Source organism: Clinocottus analis, unplaced genomic scaffold (assembly GCF_023055335.1).
Source record: "Clinocottus analis isolate CAN_PGR_092001 unplaced genomic scaffold, fCliAna1.0.p SCAF_8, whole genome shotgun sequence".
Lineage (NCBI taxonomy): Eukaryota > Metazoa > Chordata > Actinopteri > Perciformes > Cottidae > Clinocottus > Clinocottus analis.
The window spans coordinates 11,431,885-11,455,304 of NW_027176240.1; the positions used below are offsets into that span (position 1 = coordinate 11,431,885).

General features: G+C 42.7%; 2 protein-coding genes across 3 annotated transcripts in view; one reads left to right on the top strand and one right to left on the bottom strand.

The window, feature by feature from the left end:
* The window catches only part of wdfy4 (WDFY family member 4), a 39,484-nt gene that overhangs the window by 6,277 nt on the left and 9,787 nt on the right, over positions 1-23,420 (top strand). The window contains exons 9-50 of one of the 2 annotated variants that reach the window (XM_068567586.1): positions 48-208; positions 1,416-1,648; positions 1,730-1,869; positions 2,142-2,272; positions 2,554-2,655; positions 2,796-2,986; positions 3,897-4,624; positions 4,734-4,827; positions 4,953-5,167; positions 5,283-5,380; positions 5,533-5,761; positions 6,961-7,037; positions 7,126-7,344; positions 7,471-7,649; positions 7,756-7,987; positions 8,437-8,588; positions 8,660-8,771; positions 8,852-9,042; positions 9,148-9,300; positions 9,452-9,525; positions 9,850-10,011; positions 10,137-10,234; positions 10,332-10,428; positions 10,531-10,733; positions 11,372-11,538; positions 11,618-11,737; positions 11,815-11,994; positions 12,068-12,232; positions 12,686-12,812; positions 12,913-13,064; positions 13,743-13,981; positions 14,077-14,198; positions 14,314-14,505; positions 14,616-14,725; positions 17,132-17,209; positions 17,339-17,530; positions 17,612-17,687; positions 17,779-17,993; positions 19,533-19,681; positions 19,794-19,908; positions 20,204-20,289; positions 20,389-20,451. In XM_068567586.1, the coding sequence (XP_068423687.1) occupies positions 48-208; positions 1,416-1,648; positions 1,730-1,869; positions 2,142-2,272; positions 2,554-2,655; positions 2,796-2,986; positions 3,897-4,624; positions 4,734-4,827; positions 4,953-5,167; positions 5,283-5,380; positions 5,533-5,761; positions 6,961-7,037; positions 7,126-7,344; positions 7,471-7,649; positions 7,756-7,987; positions 8,437-8,588; positions 8,660-8,771; positions 8,852-9,042; positions 9,148-9,300; positions 9,452-9,525; positions 9,850-10,011; positions 10,137-10,234; positions 10,332-10,428; positions 10,531-10,733; positions 11,372-11,538; positions 11,618-11,737; positions 11,815-11,994; positions 12,068-12,232; positions 12,686-12,812; positions 12,913-13,064; positions 13,743-13,981; positions 14,077-14,198; positions 14,314-14,505; positions 14,616-14,725; positions 17,132-17,209; positions 17,339-17,530; positions 17,612-17,687; positions 17,779-17,993; positions 19,533-19,681; positions 19,794-19,908; positions 20,204-20,289; positions 20,389-20,451 (6,819 nt within the window). Of the gene's footprint in view, positions 1-47; positions 209-1,415; positions 1,649-1,729; positions 1,870-2,141; positions 2,273-2,501; positions 2,656-2,795; positions 2,987-3,896; positions 4,625-4,733; positions 4,828-4,952; positions 5,168-5,282; positions 5,381-5,529; positions 5,762-6,960; positions 7,038-7,125; positions 7,360-7,470; positions 7,650-7,755; positions 7,988-8,436; positions 8,589-8,659; positions 8,772-8,851; positions 9,043-9,147; positions 9,301-9,451; positions 9,526-9,849; positions 10,012-10,136; positions 10,235-10,331; positions 10,429-10,530; positions 10,734-11,371; positions 11,539-11,617; positions 11,738-11,814; positions 11,995-12,067; positions 12,233-12,685; positions 12,813-12,912; positions 13,065-13,742; positions 13,982-14,076; positions 14,199-14,313; positions 14,506-14,615; positions 14,726-17,131; positions 17,210-17,338; positions 17,531-17,611; positions 17,688-17,778; positions 18,000-19,532; positions 19,682-19,793; positions 19,909-20,203; positions 20,290-20,388; positions 20,452-23,420 lie in introns of those variants that run through there. The other variant, XM_068567585.1, reaches the window with a different exon arrangement.
* lrrc18a (leucine rich repeat containing 18a) lies at positions 20,501-22,882 on the bottom strand. Its single transcript, XM_068567587.1, has 3 exons — positions 22,754-22,882; positions 22,560-22,659; positions 20,501-21,453 (listed from the first exon to the last, which is right to left on the bottom strand). The coding sequence occupies exon 3, from the start codon at positions 21,447-21,449 to the stop codon at positions 20,622-20,624; it is 828 nt and encodes a 275-aa protein (XP_068423688.1). The 5' UTR covers positions 21,450-21,453; positions 22,560-22,659; positions 22,754-22,882; the 3' UTR covers positions 20,501-20,621.

Consider the following 23,420-nt stretch of genomic DNA (forward strand, 5'->3'; position numbering starts at 1 on the left):
ATTTAACTTAACTTTTCTTTTGTCTCCCATCATTACACCATTATAAGCTGTGAGGAAGGTGTTTCTGTAGATCAGTTGCAGCCTGTGGAAGAGTTGCTGGCTCTCATTGCATCTTTCACCCTGCTTGGAAAAACGGAGCTGAAAGTGGCTCTTTGTGTGACTAACCCTCAACCTCCAGCCTTTAGGTTTGACCCGCTACTCGGCAAAGGTAGGTCAGCTCTTCTGCAGTACTGCATTATTATTCTCTGATCCCCCCCCCTCCCTAATTTGTTTTTAACAGTTGATTGTACGATAAGGTACCGAATCCCTCCCGTACATATTCCCACTCCAAACCTTCTAATTATCATCACATGCATGACTCAGCAAAGATAGGCTTGGGGAGGGAAAAGGGCCCCCCGAATGACCACACAGTTCATCCCTCCTTTGCACTTTAACCCTCATACAACTCACCCAAACTGCTCCGATCTCTTCCCCTGATTTTTTACGCACCTCGGCTCCCCATTCCCCCACTGCTGCCCTGCTGCAGTGCACAACACCCCTCAGGTTAACAGGAAGCTGAGGTGATTATGTCTGAGATGATGAAGTGGAGGCTTCCCCTCTAACTGTGTTAGGATGTTCCACATCCATTCACCACTGGCCTATAGCAACCAGCCATCTATCATAGATGCACACACACCTCCATCCAACACTCATAAATAGAGTGTCCATAATAAACACACACACACACATTAAATTATACACACAGAAACACACACACTCAGCGCCCATCCATCACATCAAGGAGTAGATCTCTCCAGCAGAGGGACCCGGGACTGTTTTCTGCTGATCTTATTTGGCTTTGATACAATTTTGATTAAGTGCGAAAATGAATCCTATTCTTGTAACCAGGTATATATTTATATGCAACAAACACAAGCGTGTTTTGGCTCTCAAATCTAAGACCTTCTCTAACTATTTTGACAATGCAGCCAACAAACTCCATCAAGGCAGATTATGCTACTTTTCTTTTGCCTTTGTGCATGTTGTGTTGTTTGTTTTCAATCTATCTATGTATGTATAACTCAATTGACTTATAGGATTTAGCATGTGCTCAGTGTTAAAGGTTGTTTGTAATTTATTGGTTCTCCTTTGTCTATGCAATTGACTGTCTGACCTTGCCAGAACAAAATCTGATAAATTGAGCTTGAAATTCAAAACATCTTTTGGCTAAATTGACCTCAGGCTGATATTGTTTTTCGCAATACTTTATGTCGTAGAGTAGATATGGAAACATTGTTTCCAAATTTGAAAAGTTTGATGAACACACATGCAGAACTTATTCTATTCAATATGACCCATTTTAAAGGACTGGAACCCCCTTTGACAAGTTAACTGTACTGACATGTTGATTCTTCATCGCCTACCTTCGTCTCCAGGTTTAACAGTAAAAAACCTGCCAGCCTTCCACCTGCTGCAGACCTGCTTGCTGCGTTCTCACGATTCCCTGCTGTGCTGCCAGCTCCTTCGAACCCTGCAGACAATATGGGAGAAGGACCCCGCCAATTTCTTCCTCTTAGAGTGGACGGTCCAGTCGATGGTCCAGCTGGCTGCCTGTGTGTGGCGTAAACCAGCACCTGTCCAAAAACGATTCTTCTCACTCCTCGAGATGGTATGACTTGGTATGTCCCTGTGTATACTTTTTTTTTAAATACAAAATAATTTTGATGTTTGATTAGATGTTTTCCTACAGGTGATATTTAAGTTAAACTACATCCCCCATGAAACCTTGCGGGCACTGCTGGTTGTGCTGAAGCAGAACTGGACTGGGACGCTGGCTGGTGGAGTGGCAGGGATAGAGTTTGTCGTGGTGGCTCTCAAGTGTTTTCACAGGTGGGCTGTGCTGTTTTGTACACATATTACTCATAATTGTTCATAATTCTCCTGCTTGAAATATTCATCTTTAACATATCTGATGCAAGACAGAATGTGTTTTCTTCTCGATTGATAGGCACACTTAAAGATAGTTTAAATAACAAATGACAGATACAACCTCCAAATATCACTGCAACTGCTTAGTTAGTTTGATCATAGAAACGTAACAGACAGAACAAGTTAGGCCAGATAAAGCTTTTTTCCATTATTCTGTCTGTTCTGCTCTGTAGGATGACAGTGCACAGTGGTATGCTGGCTGAGGTGCTGAGTGACTGTGGCCTGCTGGAGCTGCTGCTCAGCGAAATTCGTAGGAGAGCTAAAATCCTCAGGAAGGCTGGCGTTGTCTCTTCCCCTCAGATACGTATGAACCAACATCATTTTGCTTCCTCAAATTCTCGTGTTCCTGATTATACGGCTCAGACAGAGTTGATTGTTGTGACATACCAACGGGTCATTATAGACAATTTGAGATTGAGCAACACACCCAGTCATGAATCACTACCGTCAATCTTTTAAAGTGAGAGATTTTGAAATAAAATTGATGTGGACTGTTGCCCTTTGGCCTGCACATATGGATATGCCACAACAACAATCTTGCCTGTTTACTCTGTAATTTGTGTTTGAAGTTGTTGTGCTCTTTAGATCCCCAGACGCTACCATGTGTGGAGGACAGTGAGAGACTGCTCACTACCTGTATGCTTCAAGTTGTGTCAACCCTTACTCTGCGTTCAATCAAAAACACAAGTATACACATTCACTTCTTTTAATGACCTTTTTGTGTGGAATTCCTTATTCTTTCAAATTCTGTAAGCATTTTGTGTTCCTCTTAAGTGATGTGAGGGCTATACCCTGCTGTTTACTGAATTATTTTATGTGTATTCCAGTTTCAGTGCGAGATCTTGGGATGGTTCCCTACATAAAGATCTTCTTGGATGAGGATCAATATCGATGTCCCACTCTGAGCATTTTGGAGCAGCTAGCTGAAGTTAACCCAGAGGAGTTCATGAGTACAGCCATAGGAGCCCTCTGCTCCTCTACACAGCAGGAACTTGGTTTGAAGCGAGACCTTTTGCAGGTACTTACATTTTACACGCTCCTGCAGACACAGACTACAACACACCGACACATCCAGGCCGACTTAGATATGCAGTGATCTCAGCTGAACTGTAAACGTAGTCTCCATATAAAACCATGACAAATTGTAATGCACTTAAAACATAATAAGCTAGTGAATTTATTTTCTTAGCATGTGGGACCCTGATGACATTATAGACAAATGCAGATTGATTTGCTAAAACAGGTTTAGCTGTTAACTCTGGACCGATTCGATTAGGCCTGCAGCCTTGTGCTGTGGCACTCTGAAGATTACCACCTCTATCAGATCAGTGAATGGGACAGAGATCTGATTAAGCCTAACTAAGTTACACACCGTACACTGTATGTGTCCGTTTTTATAGATGGCCATGAGAAGAGCACTTTCTTGCAGATATTGTGTGTTCAATGTGTGTGAATGTGTACGCTCGTGCTTGTTTGTGGATGCATGCAACTTGTTTTGTGTGTGTGTTCTTGGTGCTAACATGGTTAAGGCAGGTGGCAATCAGATTGGGTACGACCTGGGTTGGCAAGTGTTAAGAGCCATTGTGATTACTCCAGTTTCAGTTAATCACATTTATTCCTGCGTACTGCCTCACACATTACCTACCTGATGGATTAGGTCTCTAAATTGAATAAAAGCTAATGTAATTTTGTTCACCTCCAAAAACTAGTTACCAGAAATGATTTATGGTATATCTATATGTTTCATCTATTTTTTGTGACAGTGTTTTAATTGACTATGGAGACGCTTTTAATAATTCGAGCAAAGCATACATTTTCTCCAAAGTATAGAATTAGCTTAGTCACATGTGTGATTCAGCTTTCGTGTGTGTGTGTGTAACAATAACAAATGTTCACAGTCTGTCTGACTCGTCACTTGTGTGTTTCAGTCTGTGCGGAAGGTGCTGGAGAGCCCCAACAGCTGGGACGCCTTCAGGAGAGCAGGAGGCTTCACCGGACTGCTGTCTCTGGTGATCGACATGGAAGGAGCTCTGTCTGACCCTCCCAAGGGAGAAGTGTGGATGTCCTTGGGGCACCAGCCGCTGCTCGACCTCCTCCTTCTCACGCTCCATATCCTGGCTTTGGCTGTGCATCTTCACACAGTAAATGCACACCATTTTGAAACTGGTGGCTTTTATGAAAGGCTGGCAGAGGCTCTTCTCCAGCTGGGCTGCTTCTATGCAGAAGGCCCAGAGAAAGAGACATTTCATGAAGTTGAGGGATCCTGTCTCAAGACTGCAGAGGACAACCAGTCTCCTGGAAAAAGCTTTCACCAGTTTGTAGAGATTGCAGAGGCACCTGAAACTCCTTCTTCTCCCTCCACCATGCCGCCCAATCTGCCTGTCACTCTTCGAACATGCATCAGGCTGCTCTCGTATCTCGACCAGTTTGCCACAGGAACCTACTCTCCTCTGGAGTTAAACTCGGAACTAGAGCAAGGGGATGGTTGTGTCAGAGATAAAGAGAAAGGAAATGGACCAGCAGGGCATGAAGGAGTCTATTCAGGGTCCCCTCCTGTCCACTCGGGATCAGGCCTGCAGTCCCCTGAGGACACACACGGAAGATCCAGAAACACAGCACCCAGTATTTCTTCAGTCTGCACAGAGTCTCAGTATAGGTGCATGTTTTAAACCATTTGGAGGTGTGGGAGCTAGAATTGTATTGAATATGAGATATTGTAAGTGTCAACCCATAGTTTGTTTTGTGTTTTTTTTTTTTGCTTACAGTAGGTTCAGCTGCAATCATGTTATTCTTCATCCGGGAGCAATCCGTGTTTTTATGACTCTCCTTCCATCAGTGTTTACTCCCGAGGACCCACAGGTAACTTTCTAGACTGAACATGTTACTATCCCTCATGTTATTGTTATCATGTTATCCTTCATGCACATTATTGAATCCACGTCAGGGCACAAGTATGAGCCAAATGCTCTTTCCTTCTTTCCCAGCTCTCTTTGGAGGTCCAGCTCTCCCTGGCGCACCATGTCCAGGCCATGGTTAAATCTGAGCGAAACCGCCAGATAGCGTGCGAAGGGAGGCTGGTCTCCACACTCCTGGAGCACTGTCGTAGCATGTTGCTGGCTCCAAATCACCCGTTACATTTACCCGTTACTCGTATCTTGGAGAAGCTCTCCTCCCAGGCCATCAAACCTTCAGACTTCAGGTAAAACATCCGATGTCTTTATTGCACTGAAGATAAACATACTTTTGGATTTCTTTGGCTTTTTAGATTTACTTGTGCTACAATATTCTGACGTGTGTTACTTTTTCATCCTCAGAAAGTTCCTGTGTTTAGGGGACCCACTAATGTGCTGTGCAGACAAAACAGCCTTGCAACCAGAATGTGACCCGCTGGTCAAAAGTCTTGTTTTAAATGGTACAGACTTGTTTTCTTCTAACAACTTAATCTTTACATTAATGCCTGCTCTTTACTGGTGCCTGTTAGATTAAATCCTCTCAATCTTTAATTTGGTCTTTTAGACACAGACATGAATGCAGGTCAGATTTTGGTTGTGTTTTCTAAAGCAGATCACAGTCCAGAAGCAGATGTCTCATCAGGATCTTCAGTAAAGAACCTGAAGCGCACTTTCAGCTTGTTAAAGTCTGCGACTCGCGGTGAATCCTTTGTTGGTCCAGCCATCCCTGTCCACCAGATCGTTAGTCTGGTGACCATGACGTCGCCGCGCACCTTTAGACCACACCGAGTCTCCTCCTCACCAGCCTTTGTAGAGTTTGACATGAGTGAGAGTGGATATGGGTGAGTCCTTGATTTACTGGTTGCCTGTTTATAGTTCTGCAGTGTCAAATAGACTTATTGGAACTTCTATTTATGCTCTGTATAAATGAATCCTAAAATTAACTAGGACTTGTATCTGGCATAGTAAAACACCAAGAATTAGGTTTAGCTTACCGCGGTTTCCTAAAGATAAATGCGGTGCAGTTGCATCTTCGGCTTGAAACTGGTGTGGACTCTTGGGCATGCTCCAAGGAGTCTCTGTGGAGCTTAGTGACTTGTAGGGCCAAAAAAATAAAAATAGAAATGAAGAATAACCTATTAATTAGCAACTATATTAAAGAGCACAAGATCTCCGGGTACATGGACAGACGGGTGAAAAGTTCATGCTGTCTCCTATGTGTACTTATCAAACAATGTTACCCAGCTTAGGCTCTCTTTATTTGAATCATGGCTTGACAAAGGGATTAATGTGATAGGGGATCTGTTTGAGTATAACTTATTGATGTTGGCTTCAACCAAAGTTCATCTTTTTTTAGATGTTTTGATAATTCAGGCCTTTTTGCTAATTTACTTGTAACATCAAAAATAAAAAGTGTCGCATGCGGCGAGCTCCTTTGCGATGTCTATGGAAAGCTGAGTGGGCCACTCAGAGCCCAGTAGGCTGCAGCTGTTTTGATTCTGCAGCGACCAAAAGTTTGGGGTATTTTAACTTGTAATTTTGATTAACCTTGTAATTTATCACTAGGCCTTGGATGTAGTTGATGTGTAAGAAATTTGACATTCTTTTACTCAGCAATTTGAGATGTTGGACTACCCGCAGCCAATCAGTGACTCCTGTGACATGTTGACACCCATGTGACCTATATTACAAAAAAATGATGTCTGCTTGAAACAAATGAACAAGCCTTCCAGTCGCATGAGAATGTAAATCCTGCAGTGGACGAGGATTTGAATTGCGTAATATCCTTTTTTTATTTAGTACTTTACTCATACAAAAGATGTGATACAACCCGGATTCTCACGAAAATGGGAGGTTGACCGAGGTAGTAAATACAATTAAGAGGATAGGCAGGAGGTGGTACATTTGGTCCAAGGAAGTTTGGTTTCACACTGACTGATTGTATCTAATAACCGAGCCGTTTGTTTTGAAAACATGTTGCAGAACAACCCATACATTTTTCATTCACTAATTTCTTGCAATGTGACGTTATGCTTCGCAGCTGCCTTTTCCTGCCCTCTCTGGCTACAGTGAAAGGAGTAACTGCTGATTCAATTTCAACGGGTGGAATTGGAGGAGGTATGCGATGACTCTAAATTTTGGTACTCACATATTTGTGACTATATCTGAATAAAATGTTTAATCATATCCTTCTTTCATATTTTAGACTGCCGAGGGTTTCCCCCTTCAGCTGGTGTCTCATTTTCCTGCTGGTTCCAAATCAACCGATTTAGTTCAGCCTGTGATTCCCACCCAATCCGTCTCCTGTCAGTGGTTCGCCACATGTCCCGGACTGAACAACAGTACACCTGCCTGTCGATCTCCTTCTCAGCTTATGACGGCTGTCTGGTGATTTCCACAGAGGAGGAAGCATTTACGTACCTGGGCAAGAGTGATAGAAGTTTGATCAATATTTACAACTTTTAGCTATTCATATGTATCCAATAAAACTTACATCATGACTTTTTACTGTAGAGTTTGACCAATGTCTTTCTTCATGTTTGTTTAACAGATATGATGGAGCCAGAAGTTTGCCCTCCCACTGCTTTGCGTACATCACTGCGGTTCCGCTGCTCTAGCATGCTGGTCCCAGGTCAGTGGCACCATCTGGCTGTGGTCTTGGCCAAAGACGTGAAGAAGAGCTGTATCGCTTCAGCCTACTTCAACGGCAAGACAGTGGGGTCTGGAAAGGTACGACAGGAGGAGGGAAACTGAAGAGCTGATGATTGAACTGATTCTAGGTCAAATGTGGTATTATTGTATTCATGTGTCATAGCCTCTGCTTTTTTTCTGTTAGATGAAATACATTCAGCCATTTCCTGGTCAGTATGTCTCCATGGACCCCGCAGCTGTGATTGATGTGTACGGACTGATAGGAACACCAGCTCTCTGGAAGGAGCATGCTGCTCTAGTTTGGCGAGTGGGTCCATCGTTCCTGTTTGAAGAAGCTTTAAGCCCTGAGGCTGTGAGTGTCATGTACATGCAAGGCACCGCCTACCAAGGCAACTTCCTGGCTCTGGGCAATACAGGTGAGTCACAAGATCTTGTGTAAGAATTTTACTGGAATTTGAAAGTATGTCTTTTGTTTACTTACAGCAAGCCATCCTGGTTATGAGCATTGATCTGTAAATATATTTAATTGTGTTTTTCTTTCTTAAAATATGATCTTAGAATAACATAAGGTTGTTTGTAGATGTCTTAGGAATGTTGTTTCTTTAAGTCTTTGTTTTGGTTATCTTTTTTTTAATTCAATGTAGGGGACTGTGTACACTGATTCAGAGCAACTTAACTTCTGTGTTACATGAGGACAATGTTTACATGGAAGTGTAATTTACACACAAATTGCATGTAATTTAATGTAATTGCCTAACTAAGTTTTTATTAAATGGTGATAGTGATGATTATGGTGACACATTACATCTGTAAGACTGTTCTACTGCATGAACCCGTGTTGTCCCACCTCTCTGTTTGTCCGCAGGGCCTGATTCAGATGCTGAGTCTCTTCCTCTCAGGCTGGTTCCGGAGGAGAGGATCTCATTTGGCATCAACCTGGCAATGTCTACATTAACAACTGTGGTGCAGATCAGAGAAAATTACAATGAGGTGGACTGCAGACTGATTGCTAAAGAGGTAAGTTGGGTCCATGTTAAAACTGTGAGATTGTTTTGATACAGAGTAGCAATCATTGTGTGTAATTGCAGATGGGAATAACATCCCGGGATCACTCGACCCCTGTGTTCCTCGCTCAAAACATCAGCCAGCACCTGAGTGGTACAGCTCGCACCATCGGCGCAGCCCTGGTCGGACATTTTGGTAAATTTTGAAAAAAATACCTGCACTTTAGTTTATTAAGACAGGCACACTTGGTAACTTCTTGGTCTTCTTTCTTCTAGGCGTCCGTACGTTCACCCCCTACAGTGCAGCCAATGGTTTCCTGTACGTCGGCGGACCTGCAGTGGTTCTCAGTCTAGTTGCAATGGCGCCTGATGATAGCTCTCTGTATGCGGCTGTCAAGGTTCTTCTTTCTGTGCTCGAGACCAACGTCACCATGCAGCAGGAAATGCACCGTATCAATGGATATAAGGTCTGTCGGACCGTTTAGAAAACTTACATGTTATGTAGAAACACATCTAAATCTGCCACCTTATTGTTGTGATCTTTCCCTAAATATATATTGCTCTGCTTGTAGATGCTAGCTTTCCTGCTGAAGATGAAGCACAATCTGGTCAGCTACAGAACCCTTCAGTTGGTTCTGTATCTCTCCAGGTCAGTGGAGCTGAGCTCTGAGTCCGGTTGCATCGTAAACACATCCGCTTTCCAGGCCCTGCTGTGTGACCTGGAGGTGAGCGTCCTAATCATTGCATATAAGTTCAGTGGATGTAGGAAATTGATCATTTTGTATGTCCTCCACGTATTTATTAAGCATGTTTTTAAAAGCATCTAGAAGCTAACTGCTAACATGTTGTTTCTCTCTCAATAAACTGTGTTTTCAGGTGTGGCAGAACACTTCAGAAAATCTGGACATTTCAGTTCTGAAACACTTGGCTGAAATCCAGAATTCCTCAAGGTAAATTCCAGAGAACAGGTTGTAGCTCAGATCTAGTACATTTGTATGTTTCCTGGCCAACGAGTTAGACTCCACCATTAAAATGATTGGTCAGGATTGAGGACGGACTCTATCGGCTGTTTAGTCAACATTTGCAGCCGCCTGTCATCAGTATCACAGAAATGTACATGTACACATGTAAATAGTCAAGGGAATGTTCAAGAGAATCAGTCACAGAGGACAGACGAGAAGAGCTTGACCGAACTTGTGCATGGATTGCTGAATTAGATTATCTGTCTGTGGGAACGGATTGTGATTGATATTAATGCTCTCTCTGTTTCTCAGCAGTGATGGCAGGAATGCAGCGGTCATGCACAGTATCGGCCTGCTTTCAAAGCTGCTATTCAAGCTTTCTGATCCTGCTGTGACCGTTCAGAAGGTTCAGATCATTTCTGGTATCATCACATCCCTCCTAACAGCTCACTTGACCCCTCTGGACACAAGCAGGTACAGTCTGGGAATGTACCAGCCATTACTCAGTGCTCCTGTCATACATTTTTCATTAAATATGTAGATCAATTAAGTTTTTAGAAATAGCTCTGTATTTCAAATATCTCCTGTTATCTGGTCAGACTTGGGCTGTTCCTGGTCTACACACTCCCTCCTCTTAGTAACATGAATGAAGGCAGCAGTGAGATATTTGACGATGATCTTTCCCAGGATACACCAGGTACACCACAAAACCACAGTTCACACAGTACATTACAAGTTTCATGGATGACCCTCGTCACCAGTACTGACCCGGAGTTGTCTTATCTGTGCTGTAGCTCAGAGTTCTGAACCAGCCAGCCTCATCTGGATACGCAACCAGCTCCTACGATCTCTTTGCGAAATCCTCAACTCGGACAACCTTCTAACCAAAGAGTGAGTGGCATCTAAAACTACTTGGCTGAACCAAAACTATAACAAACACATATTTTGACAGTATTTCATGTGCCCCGTCGTCATGTTCTTATTCCCCACCAGTCTGCAGAAGGCCTTGTTCGATGCCCTGGGCAGTGATTGGGTCCTGCTCTTCCTTCAGCCCCACCTTCACCCCTCCACCCTGAAACTGGGTCTCGTCCTGCTCACACACTTCCTGTCGAGTCCCAGCCAGCAGAGCAGCTTCAGAGAGGGGGTACTCCCAGCAACACTCATAGAGGGCATGGAGGAACCCCTTGCTGTCTTGGGTACATATTTTATACTTTCTCCTAGTAAAGCTGTTGTCATTTTGCGTCATATTGTTTGGACATAAAGTTATTGAGAAATTGATGTGGAAAATATAATATTTACATACTGACCAAATATGGTATTTTAAAGAAAATTTTTGTTTTTTTGACATATACATGCACTTAATTGTAACTTAATTATCAGTTAACATAAACCTCATCATGACTTTAATTTAAGGACTTTAACGCTTAAATTCATTATTTTATTATTGTGATACTGCTTTTTAGATGTATGAAACATCTTCTACTTAAAGAAGAGTCTGCAACAATGTTTTGAGTGTCAATACAGGTTATTTGTGGTACTCTTTGGATCCTTTGTGTGCTTATTCACTCTTGTAAAGGCTTCACCACATGTGAGGAATATGGTCTAAAAAATATTAAATACAAGTGTGATTCAAAGATTTTTTTGTTGACAATCAAAATGCTGTTATTTAAATGGAGAAATGACCAATGCACCGACATGGGTCTGCATCATAGTCACATCCTGTCTTGGATTATTTTTAAAGGAGACTTTCATTTAATATTTTTTGAGACAATATTCCCCTCATGCAGGGTTGAAAAAAACAACTTCTCTCATTGATTTCTTGCCTCGTCACCAGACAACCTTCGAGCCCATTCTTGGTCTTTTGAGTGCCACAGCATCACGTGCCCGGGCTTTGATGTTCTGCAGGGGCTGCTGATTAGACACACTCACCGGCCTCAGGTGTTTGAAGCCCTGGCTTCTCTGCTGCTGGCGAAGAAGACAAGTCACACTGCAGAGGGAAAAGTGGGTCATTTTGATCATTTTTCTTCTTGTAAATCATCTTCATCATCCCTGTCATGATGCTCTAATATGTCATCTACAGGTGCATTTGGATGATTTCCTGCAGTCATTGATTGACAGCCAAGCAGAAACTCCTGCTCAGCAGCTCTGTGTTGAAGCTGCAACAATACTGCTGGCATTAGTCAAAGCCATCATCACTCAGGTGAGAACCATACACCTTCAGTATTTTTCACCACAAATTGATAATGTATAATGCCTTGTATTATTTAAATTTAACAGCCTTTTCCTCCAACAAAGGACATGCCGGGTACTGATGCATCATGGAAAATACAGCTCCCAGCAAGTGTGATGCAGTTCCTTTGTCTACTCCATAACCTGCGACCCAGAGACCTACTGTGGGCATCACCAGAGTTCCTCCATGCACTCGCTGGAGTTGTGTATCCTCTGGACGTATCAGAGGTTTGTGTGTTATTCTAAATTTATGAACCAAACCATTCTCACAATGATGGTCTTACTGTTTTGTTTTTTTCAGGGTGTGGTTGAGCCTCGCGCCACGAGTGATGGTGAGGACAAATTCAAGAGTCCTGCAAACAGGAAGCCGGTGTTCGACTTCATCCGTATTCTGCTAATGGACAGTCTTTTTAATGTGTTTGCCAACACCAACACCGGCACACACCCTCTCATTCTGCTGCTGGAGGTGAATGCACAGACACCCATAAATACAAACAACAGTATTTAGTTATTTACAGAACACACTCTCATGTCCTTACACATGCAACACATACACATTATTGTCAAAAGGTATTCCCATGGATAAAAGGCTCTTCAACAAACTACATTGTAAAATACTGCAAAACTCTAATTCCTCCAGAAGGTGCCACTCTTTGCTCAGCTACTAAATATGGTACAAGGTACTGTTGATAAAATCCCTCACCACTAGGAGGGAGAGAGCAGCAGCCGGCCCTCTAGAAGTACAGATTTTAGTAGAAGTCTTTTCAGCTAGAGGAGCTTAACCCGCATGCACATGCACTAACACCTACACTTGAGGCAACATTAGACAAGATATCAATTTCATATTTGAAGTAAGCATATCAAAATTGTCTTTTTATTGTGCAGTTTTTTAAACTAATAAACTGAACAAATGTAACAGTTTTCCCCTGAAGATGCATCGCTAGAGCAGAGACAGAGTTTCCAGACTGAGCTGCTCAAGTTGACCATGGACATCATCCACATGCTTAGCCACGAGGAGGAAAACAACACTCATCTCATCTCACAAGGTAGAATAACAATGCATGCTTTACTCACAGCATAAACTGAATCATGTGAAAAAGAAGAAGTTTGTCATCTGAAACCTTTGCTTTCCATTTAATCTCTCAGACAGCAAAAGTCAGACGCCTGAAGGCCAGATGGGCACGTTGATGGAGAATGTGGTGTTCCTCAGTAAGACTCTGCAAGAGAAACTTTACAGCGGAGTATTCTTGGGAAACTCTGAGAGTTTGATGAACTTCCTCGCAGATCAGATTGTTGTGGTGAGACAAACTTAGAGAGACATGAACCTACAGCAGTATACACACAACTACATATAAATGCTTACTGTGGAAAAACATGTTTTCACCATACATCTGAAAATTATATTTATATATTTGTTTTTACATCACGCGCCATGTCATGATTTAAAATATGAGAGGAGTGAATGTTTGTATTTTGTTTGTAAAATGTGCAATAATATTAGGATTTTGTATGTCCATGTCTTTTTTGTGGTTGCTTTTATTTTGTATTTTTCCAAAATTGTGGTGACATATTTTGGGATTACATGATTGTTTTTGTTTAGCTTTTATGTTTAATGTCTCGTGCTTTGTTGTGTGTGTGTGTGTGTGTGTGTGTGTGTGTGTGTGTGTGTGTGCTCTATCATCCTGTTGGAAATAAGTGGGTTTCCCTTGAACATGACATCATTTGGATATTTTTTGCTTCTTTGTCTGATAGTTCATAATCAATCAAAAAATGTTTTGGTTTCAATCTGTAAAGGTAAAAGTAATCTGTTCATTGTCAAAGTGGAGACAGTTATTTTATCACCATTGGGAACGCTTGATTGTGTAAATCTGCCCACAGGTCACTAATACTTATTACTACTTCCTACTAATAATTAACACTCCAGTTTTACATTATATTATTATACTGATTACAGATACACTGTGGTTTGCTTTCAGGCTTTGGAGAAAGGCCAAACTCGGAAAGAGAAGACTGTGTCTGCACTCTACTCGAGCACCAATAAAGTCCTTCTTCATCTCCTGTCCCAACCACGATGTTCCCAAGAAGAGAAGGACAGCATCATCGGGGCTTTGAGGACCTTGATGGAACGCTGGGATGTTCTCATGGCGACCTACAATGCAAACGTGAACTTCATTACATGCCTTCTTCATTGTCTGTTACTAATACGATCGGGGAGGTAATCGCAAAACCAAAAAGATACACACAAACATGTGGTTGAAACCCGGGTTTACTGGTAATTCAAATAATTCCACTTTTTCTTTTCTTTTTTAGCTACCCTGAAGGTTTTGGATTTATGGCACAAAAAGCGCTCAACAGGAAAGCTTCGTCCCAATTGTTTGCGACAGGAAGCAGACATTCTGCACGCCACAGCAACAGAGCAGAATTCACCACAGGTATGTCGGCCGCTATGTCTATTCACAGTCATCACTGAAACCTGACGTCTTTCAAGATTTTTTATGGAGATTTATGAGAGTTCAGAAGTATTGTGTGTGTGTGTGTGTGTTCCAGATGACAGAGAACTAGTGTCCTTAGCGGAGGCCTGCTGGTTAAAGGTCATGGTGGAGAGGCAGCACATGCTTGAAGAAACCTTGAAGATGGAGATCTCAGCGAGCCACACGGCTGAGACGGGGCCCGTCAGCATGGCTGACATCAGCCCTCTGTGGGAGGAGATGGCACACAAATCCTGGCTGCTACACACAGGTCAACTATACTGATAACTAAAGAGCAGATTCCTGAATTTGAGCTATATATTTATTGAGAAAAAAAAATCTAAAACAATATTCATATGTGTCTTTTTTTTCCCTTCTCAGAGTCTCAAAAGAAGAATGTGGCCGGCAGTCCTCAGAAGAAGTTTGATATGATCAGCAGCGCTGTTCGCTCAGCTTTGGGCAGACTAGGTAAAGAGTCGGCAACCGTAAAGGTAAATACACACTCACTTTCCCTAAATGTTTGAATCTTTGGCACAGGGCAGTATTGACAGATTTGTATTATTCTGACTGTTTGCATAGCGTGGGGTCATTACCTTTTCCCAGGTGCCCCAGCATCCCAGAGCACGGTGCCCAAACACTCAAAGTCACTGTTGTGTTTGTGTTGTGGGCCGTCCAGCCCTGTGGGGGTGTTTGATTATTTCTTTAAATGGATTTGGATTATCACAGCTGATTGCCCCTGAGTGGGCATAGTAATTGATATCTGTTAGGCCTATCCACAGGAACACTCAGTACAACACTCTGTTTGCTGCTGAAGGTTAAAGACGTGTTTATTGTTGTTTTTCCCCCCAAAACACGTGGCCCACATCATTAGTTCCCCCACAACGCTTAAGACGTTGAGCCATCTGGAGCAGGGAGCAGGGACATATTACTCAGGCACACAGGCATGAAATTACCGCGTCTGTGTGTCTGTCTCACCCCCACAAAGAGTGTGTGTGTTCTTGTTTGTGTGCTCCTCTCGCCGACAGAAATCGGGTTGGCAATTATAGTGGTACCAATCTGATGAAAACATTATTCATTTGATGTTATTCTTTATCATATCACTCTTTGACAGGTTATCAGAGAGGGTGATGAATTGTTTTTTCCATCTGAGAGGCAGAGGAAGAAGAGGGAGGGACGTTTTCCTTCTGCCTCTCTTCTGTGTGTTGCACCACTTTGCTCTGAGTAGGCTGCAGCATGCAATGAGTGTTCAAAAAATTATATTCAAGTCATCAGTAGTGGTCAGCCAGTCTGTTCATTTTCCATTCATCTTCATGAAGAAACAAGTGAGTCATTAATTAATTTCTGGATCATCAACTTATGACCTTTAGTTGACAAGTCATGAGCTTATGAGGAGACTTTTCTCAGTCTCTGGATCAGTAGTGATGTATTTTGAACAAGCATAGTTTCAGATCTTCAGAGGCTCTACTTTTATTAAACAAAAAAAGACTTTTAAAGCCTACTGTAGGTAATGAATGAGAATACAGAGACTGATAGACAGACTGTGTCCTAAATCAAGCTTCAGTGCAATTCTTCTAGAGATTTATTTCATCAGCGAATGCAGTTTCCATAATCATATCTGTGTCCTCATATTAGAAAGATAATTAACAGCACTAATGATCACGTTAAGTTCATTACACATTCACTGCCAGCCCAGAATGAAGTTGACATTATGTTGCCTTATCATCAAAGGTGGCGTATTGTTGGGAAGTCATTAAAATGGAAATGAGTGTGATGTTCTGATGTTAATTGCAGAGGCAAGAGATGAGTTATGTATTTAATGCAGCATTTAAAAAGCCAATGAGGTTCCTATCTGCTAAATAGGGTAATTAATGCTATATATTACTTATGTTTGTCCAAATGAAGGAATGAAATTAGGAGATGACGCCGACTCGCTGTTTATCTGCCGCAAAACAGCTCTAGTTCGCAAACTTCATTATTACACTCATTTTTTTTGTCTGAAATATTTCTATAATCTTCCCTCAAATTACTCCTTTATTTCTTTTCCCTGCACAACTTCTCATTTGGATAGGCAGTCAGTCATTTAGAGAACCAGTTTTCATTTCCAGAGGGCTTGTCAAAGTTTGTTGTCAACTTTTACTCATTTGTTTTTTTCAGAAATAAGGAATTTCTGAATTTCTTTTTCATCTCTAGTATTACAGAAGTAGCTGTTTGTTTTGATTGTACTTGAAGTCAATTGCTGCATTAATGGGGTTATTCCGCGAAACTCAGAATCAGCATCTGTAAATAAGACTAGATATAAAGAGTTACTGCATGTTCATTCAGTCAATGAAATGGCTTTCCTGGGTCAGCTGTGAAGATGGACACATGTTGTTTCACTAGTCTCACAGCGAGCACTGCTGTGATGATGGGCTTAATGAAGCAGTTAACAGTCAGAATATGATCCCAGTGTGTCTGCTGAACATGAGCATCCTGCAGTGTCAACACGGCTCTGTTTTGGGTTTTTCTATTTTTTCTTTTCTTTTATGTTTTAATCAACACACACACAGACACACACACACACACACACACACACACTAGACTTGCCCTTGACTGTGGCGTGGCTCAGTGATATTAATGTTTATGTTAATTAGATCACACCAACAAATGATTACATTTCCAGGCAGGGTTATTGTAAGACTGTAGCCACTAGCTTATTTTGCCCAGTGAATGCAATTTAGAACAGATGTAATTGTATGAATGCATTGTAATTGCATGAGGAAACAACAATACCATTATGAATATACAATCTCTGTGAACATGATGTGTGTTGTGTGTTTACAATATGAGCTAGAGGAAGAGCGATTGCGCCGCCCGCTCTTTTCATTTGCACCCATCGGGTTACTCTCCTTTCTTTGTAGGAGTTTCTGTCCTACATGGAGTCACATCGACAAAGAGGCCACAGCATGTTTGAGAACATGAGGACAAACCACTTGCAGGTTTGACAGAAATGTGACCATAAATATACTGGAATAAATGTCATTTTAAAAAGCCCAAATTGGATCTGTAATCATGTTTTATCTCCGGCTCATGCATTCCCTCTATCCGGGCCTGTTTCTGCATACCAGTTGAGAGCCAGTGAGTGGGAGCGAGTGAGCTCCGAGTGGCTGCGCGTGGAGGCCGAGCTGTTGAGGGAGAGAGCTGTTTTCGGCCCGGGCCCAGGGGTGCTGCTGAGCCGAGACTGGGTGCAAGATGCTGCCGAAGGACCCAACCGAACTCGATCTCGCATTCGCAGAAAGGCTCTGAGACGCTCCAAACGGGTATAGCCTTTGAGCGGGATCTGTGAAGCGGGGTCCTATTTATTGGTCAACCTATAACAATGCAGTACGTTGTTCCAACAGGTCCTGGGAACGCTGTGTCTGGGTTTAAGGACCGGCATGTCAGAGGAGAACAAAAATAGGCCGGAAAGTGACATAGGTAAAGAAAAGTCTTTCGTTTTTGATTTTTTTTTTAAAGCTTGCTTTTACCAGAATTTGCTCAGCAGGGACATGTGTTTCCGTTTTAACAGAGCCCAAGATCCTGTGTGAAGTTGGAGCAGAGGCTAAAGAGGATGAAGAGGAGGGACGGCAGCATTTTGATCGTTTGACCTTCTTCCCTGTCCTGAATGAAACACCTGCTGCCACTGAAAGTCCACCCGACCCCTTGACCCTCGAACCCTGCTCCCACACACAAGACTGCCACGACGTACGCATTATTCTACAGGAGCTGCACCCTGGAGAGGAGGTACTGGTGGGTGCTGGGTTAAAAACAACATGCCTCCTTCCCGCCTCGCTGATATTCACAATCATAATTATCTGATGTAGACTAAGGGATTCCAATAGCCCAGCGCTGCTATCAGAATTTCATCTTTCCTCATTAGTGTAATGTTTTAATGTCGAGACCCAGCTCGGCTCCTCTCATTCTTCCAGTGAGTTAGAAACCAAGGCGCATGTTGACAGGGACTCTCATCACTCCGGCAACCAGCGGCGGCTTTTAATGTTTCTGACAGAAGTATTAATAAAAACAGTAGGAGGTGATGCAAGCTGTCTTACATTCGCTTAGTAAGTGTGTGATGTGTGAAAGTGTGTCCTGTTGTCTTGCAGTGGTTCAGTGTGAGTCCTGCTGAGCTTCCTGTCAAATCAACACAGTCATTAGCTCTGAAAAATGCACACACACACACACACACACACACACACACACACACAGTAACACAGTAACACACAAAGGGAGACCCAGTCATAATTAGCTTGCCAGCGCCAATAGTGTGATTATGACAGTAATGTGTGTGGGGAGAAATCAATGGCCTGACATTAGGCTCTCAGTCAATAAAAGTCCTGCTTTTCTCTCCTTCTTCCCATCATCAGCTAAATCACCCACAGACTGATAACGCATATCTGTCCAGTGCACACTAAGGAGATAAGGAAACAAGTTTATTGTTATGTATTTAATATTTGACAACAATAAATGTAACTTGTTTTTTTTCTGAAATCTAGTCAATGTGAGGAACAGTGGTCCTGATGCAAGTTTTATTCACTGATGGAATACTGCCATACAATCTGGTCATGATATAGCTCAATGTAAGACTCCTGTGCCGTGAGGCTGAGCCCCGCTCACCTTGAATCTTATGAAGCGCTTTCACATCACGACAAGGGATATTATTCATCATCGCATGTCTCCATGTGTGTATTCATACAAGAGCTACTGATCACTTAGCAGGTTTCCTATTGTGTGTGTGGCAGGGTTTAATTCTCCTAATAATGGCCATGCAGTGCCTCCTCTACCAAGTGTGTGACGCTGTTTTCTGGGGGTAGGGCATCTGATTTGATTAGTATAAATTGTGTGGGCCCTGCGGGTGTGTCGGGGCCCCATATGGTTTTTCGGGGCACTGTCCCAGAGGGCCTGCAGCGGGGCCAACATAGGGAGACAGCCAGGTGCACACACTCACTGTGAAATGAGGGGAGACAATAGAATTAGCCACACATTATCACAATGCAGTTAGCATTAGCCACAACCGGCGCTGAAAGCAGCATGTGGGTCCACTTTGAGGCTGGATGAAACGAACAGCCACACCGCTCCCCATCAATCAGCTCTGATAATGAAGTGTTCAACTGTGTCTTTTTAATAATGATTAGAATATGTGATTAAAATGATCAATCAAGTAAAGCCTGAAGTGCCTGCGTTGCTGCCATGTCATGTCCCGGGAGAGACGTGTGCTGATGTGTATTGTGCCGCTCACTCAGGGCTTAATGCATCTCCCTGCCTCTCTCTCCTCTCTCTGTGTAGGTAAAGGCTAAGATGTGTGTAGTGACAGTGAGTGGCCTCAGAGTGACAGAGGGGGTGCTGCTATTTGGGAAAGAGAGCCTGCTCTTGTGTGAGGGATTCACTCTCAGTCCTGCTGGAGACGTTTGTTGCAGGAAACATCACCCAAGCAGGTACAGCTGTGTGTGCCGTACACTTGTGTGCAGCAGCACATAGATTGAGCACACATTGGCCTTTTAAGTTGTTCCGATCAGTCATCTATGTGTCCCTTTCTGTCTCTGCCAGTGTGAGGGATTCCTTTATTTCCACCATGCTTAGTAAAGAGCTGCCACCAGCCCGCTGCAGACGCTGGCTCTATGAGGATATCAAGGACGCTCGCTTCATACGTTTCCTTTTAGAGGTCAGATGCCTTGTAATAACATGTATATTATATTCAGACACAGGATTTAGTTGCAATACATTCACAATACTGTTAAATATCAAAGTGTGTCTCTGTTCACCCATAGAAATCTGATTTGTTTTGCATTTAACTTGCTCCTTCAGTTGTTTTTCACAAGTTGAAGTTAAGTTTCTAAGTGGGGATTAGAGAACCGGTCAAGATGCATGTTAAGTCTAGGTTTAGAAATATGTTCAAGACACAAATGTCATTGAGTGTAAGTTTTAAAAGAGCCACTGTGCCTCTCTGTTACTTTCAGGACAACGCGATTGAAGTCTTCATGAAAAACGGACTTTCAGCCTTCCTTGTATTCTTGAATAAAGACCATGTCTCTGCATATAAAAGGTGCCACATTATATAAACTGGAGGTTCAACATTTTCATTTTTTATTTTCAGCAATAAGATGGTTGATCTTTATTCTTGCAACTCTTGTTCTCCCGTCAGGTTGTGCATGTTAGTGCCAGCATTAAAAGGCAGAGGAGCTGCTGAGGTGATTGCTAACGCCAGGTAAGTGTCCACAGTTAGTCAGTCATCCAATAGCAATATTTCAAGACGGTTGCATGTAGTCACTCTTTTTATTTCATCAATTAAAACGGGAAATACATCAATAGTTGTGACGTATAGTAATTTTCGAGCTGCCTAAAAGTGACGTACATTACATTTGTACCATAGTTCGGTCATTTGATTGGCTTGTGTTCCACCTTTCTTATTCTCCACACATCTTGACTGACTTTAGCCACTGAATTTGGCACCACCAATCCGTGATAAATCCTTATCCTCTTTTCCTCAAACACGTCACCTTCTCCTCCTCCTCCTTCTCCTCCTCCTTCTCCTCTTGGAAGCCCCTCCCTCTGCTCTTGGCATCTCTTGAGGCATGTCCGACACAGGCTGCTCTCGTGGACCAGATACATATCTTCCTCTGCTGGTGATAGTTCCATCTGATTCCCCTCATCGTCCAGTTGAACATACGATAGAGGATTCCGTTTCACGTTCACCTTTGTGAGGTTGCGTAGGACTTTTAAAAACTCTGGTAGATTAATGAAGAGGTTATCAAAAAGACCTAACTCTTGAAGACCATCTAGAGCCCCTATAGTGGGAGGCAGGCTGTCGAGCTGGTTCATTCCCAGATTGAGGCTCTTCAGGCTGGTGAGAGAACCTAACGTGGACGGTAAACCTGCAGAGATTAGGCAGTTGTTTGAGAGGTTGAGGTGAGTCAGTCCCACCAGGTTGCCGATGGACTCGGGCAAAGATTCCAGCCTGTTGCTGTGTAGATCCAACCAGCTCAATGACCAGAAGCTCCCGATGTTGTCTGGGAGTTTCTTTATCAGGTTGCGGCTGAGGTCCAACTCGTCCACGTTGGTCAGTTTCAGGAGACACTTTGGGAAGATGGTTATACCCATGTTGCTAAGGGTGAGTCTGCGACGTCCGTCAAGGGTCGTCCTTATTGACTTTTTGGCAACCTTAAGGGTCAGCGTTGTCCCTTTGGCTGCGTTCCGTTTGGGCATGGTACTGCAACACACAGAGAATTACTGAACTGGACAGTTTAAAATTTCAGCTCAGAATCACTTTTGCCCCCAAGAGGCGACTTTCCAATAATTAATATTATCTACACCACCACATAGTACTATAGCAAATATGTGTGTTTTGTGTGTGTGTGTGTGTGTGTGTGTAAGGCTGATGTAATTTATTCAGATACAAGGGCTTATGTATGGCCTGAGGCTGTAGGGAAAGCATGCTCTCTGAGGTATGAGAGCTTGAGCTGTGTTTGTGTGCGTGCAGTGTTATGTCTGCACTAGTGCGCGCTCACCCAGTGTTGCCCATGGGTGTATTTAAGAGCACAGCTCCCTAATTAAGGCTAATGCAGGGGAACAATAGAAGAGAGGCGACACTGGGTAATACAGCAAAAACAAATGAGTGCCGGTGCTCCCTCACCATTCAACTGATTGAGCTCTTTTCGTGTGTGTGTGTGTGTGTGTGTGTGTGTGTGTGTGTGTGTGTGTGTGTGTGTGTGTGTGTGTGTGTGTGTGTGTGTGTGTGTGTGTGTCATGTGGATGTCTCTCTCTCACACACACAGTGTACTGACAGACATGTATGTATTCTACGATAGTACATGTGCGCATGCACAAAGAGTCAAATCAGGACTTTGATAAATGATAGTTGGGGAGTGTTGGGAGGGCGATGAGGGCTTCGCTCTCCTTCCCTCCCTGTCTCAAAGAGCACGGTGTGTGTCTGTTTGTGTCTATGTTACACCCCAAGGCCCTCTCTCGCCTCATTCATCATCCTCAGTATGAGAGAGGTTATCCACTGGTGCTTGTTCCCATTATAACCTCCTATAGAAAACTATTGCATGAAATTATTGCCTGCAATTAGATAACACATACTGGGCCAAATGCAATGATTGATTTAGTGTAGTTTTACAAAATAATTTGGTCAGGAGTTATTGGACGAAAGGAGGAGTTATTGGATACACTTCAAGTAGCCCCTCGCTGTCTCAACCCATTTGCTACCTGCATCCCTATTAATTTTTCAGTTTGTATCTTAATGTTTTGTAGTTTAAAACTTGTATCTACATTTTAAACATAAATGAAGATGTACATATATAAGTATATACTCACCATATTTTGTCTTCTTTGGTCTGAGTTGAGTTATTTAATGACAGGAGTGTCTTCGGCTTTAGGTCCGGTGAACTCTCCACTCAGTTTGAAGCCTCTCAGACTTGAAAACCCCCAAAAAGTCACAATGGAGACGGCGACAAAACATAAAACACCTTCCAATTTTGACAAGCATGTAGAAGTTGCACTAATCATACCTGGTAATCCTTCTTTATGTGGCGGCAAAATCGAGAGGAAAGATCAGGAATACGGTGTTGTGTATGTCACCATTTCAGTCTCCCTCCACCAAATGGGGAAGTCGAGGTTCTTCTTGTTTAACATTGTTACTTAGCAACTGGAGTGCTTGGCGCCAGGACTTTATTACTGTGTTACTGGCCACAGAGGGGAAAGAGATTCAAGGAGCAGTTGAATGCTTTACTAATTTAGATTAAACAAATGTAAACGGGTGTTTCATGAGTGAACGTTGTCCTGTATCTGCTTCAGTATCGATGTTTTGTTTAGCCAAATTCGTTGGGGTAAATTATTTAGAAAGAAGAGCAGTTTTTGTTCTCTGCTCTTTTGTGAAAGAAACTTTTGAGCCTGTGCCTCCAATCGAGTGAACAGCTATTAACGGGTCACCTTACAACATTCTTTAAACAAACACCTAAAACCGACTAAATGACAAAACAGCTGGAGAAGAAACTACAGTTTGACTTCTCTACGCTTTTGTAAACAGGAAGTAAAATTCTTCTTCTTGACGTGTTCCGTGTTGCTCGACCAGTAATCATTAATCTCTGCTCGTCAGTTGAGAACTCCCTGATGGCAACATGTGCTACGTCCTCCACATTTCTACTCATTGTCTATGCTTCAAAGTGTCCATCCCAT

Excerpts from the sequence above, each read along its gene's own strand:
- lrrc18a (XM_068567587.1), bottom strand. The coding sequence starts at position 21,449 with ATGCCCAAACGGAACGCAGCCAAAGGGACAACGCTGACCCTTAAGGTT.